The sequence below is a fragment of the Buceros rhinoceros genome, unplaced genomic scaffold (genome assembly GCF_000710305.1).
Source record: "Buceros rhinoceros silvestris isolate BGI_N320 unplaced genomic scaffold, ASM71030v1 scaffold36152, whole genome shotgun sequence".
Classification (NCBI taxonomy): domain Eukaryota; kingdom Metazoa; phylum Chordata; class Aves; order Bucerotiformes; family Bucerotidae; genus Buceros; species Buceros rhinoceros.
The window spans coordinates 2636-3504 of record NW_010401254.1 but is presented as its reverse complement, the minus strand read 5'-3'; the positions used below and the strand labels follow the sequence as shown (position 1 = coordinate 3504).

The window sequence follows — 869 nt, the reverse complement described above, 5'->3', positions numbered from 1 at the left end:
TGGTGGGGCGGGGGGAGGCCCCGCCACTGCTGGGGGGCACAGGGCCGGGAGGAGCAGCAAGGTGCTGCTGGGTTCAGCTCCACCGCAGCAAACACCCAGGGGTCTGAGCTCGCTCTCTGTGGGGCAGACGGGCCCAGGAGGGCAATGGGATGGGGCACATCGGGGATCGCAGGTAACCAGCTCACCCTGCCCCACCTCTTCCTCCCCAGAGCAGTGATCACCCTCCAGCCAGACAGGACTAAAGGGGTGCACGTCCCCAGCCCTGCCATGACACCCAACAGGCCAGATCCAGCAACGACGTCGGCGGGGGAAGGAGGGAGCAGCTTGGAGAAGGGCTACCTGTCCACCGAGAGATGCTCATGTCCCATCATGAACTGGAGGTTGTCGATGACCACGTGGGTGATGTCATACATGTAGACTGCGTGCTGCATGGTGTCGATCACCGTCCTGGGTGGGGGAAGACCGGGATCAGCAGGGCCGGGGATGGGGGGGGCTGAGTCAGGCACAGGGACGGGGAGAGGCAGAGCTGGGAGGTACCAGGTTGGTTCCCACTGGGAACATCCCTGGGCACATCCCACCTCCGCATCTTCTCCATCATAGGACAGTGTAGCCCCGTCCCCACAGGTAAGGGCGGCTGGAGCATGAAGGCTCAGCTGCCGCCCACACAGCCCCTGCCCACCATCCCGTGATGCCCCCAGCACGTGGGGACCCTCAGGGTGCCCAGGGATGTGTGCAGGTGGCACAGCGCCTGGTGAATAAAAGAAGCTGGAGGTGCCCATCTGCCCTCCTCGGCAAACGGCAGCAGTGCCAGGCGAGCAGGGTGTGGAGGGACACATCCTGTCAGGGGCCGAGGCTGGGTTCTGAGGCGA

General features: G+C 64.9%; 1 protein-coding gene across 1 annotated transcript in view; it reads right to left on the bottom strand.

Annotated features, from left to right (window-relative positions):
• LOC104489989 (chromosome unknown open reading frame, human C10orf2) overlaps window positions 1-869 on the bottom strand; it is a 3378-nt gene that overhangs the window by 1183 nt on the left and 1326 nt on the right. The window contains exon 3 of the mRNA XM_010132213.1: window positions 340-447. Coding sequence (XP_010130515.1) covers window positions 340-447 — 108 coding nt within the window. The remainder of the gene's footprint in view (window positions 1-339; window positions 448-869) is intronic.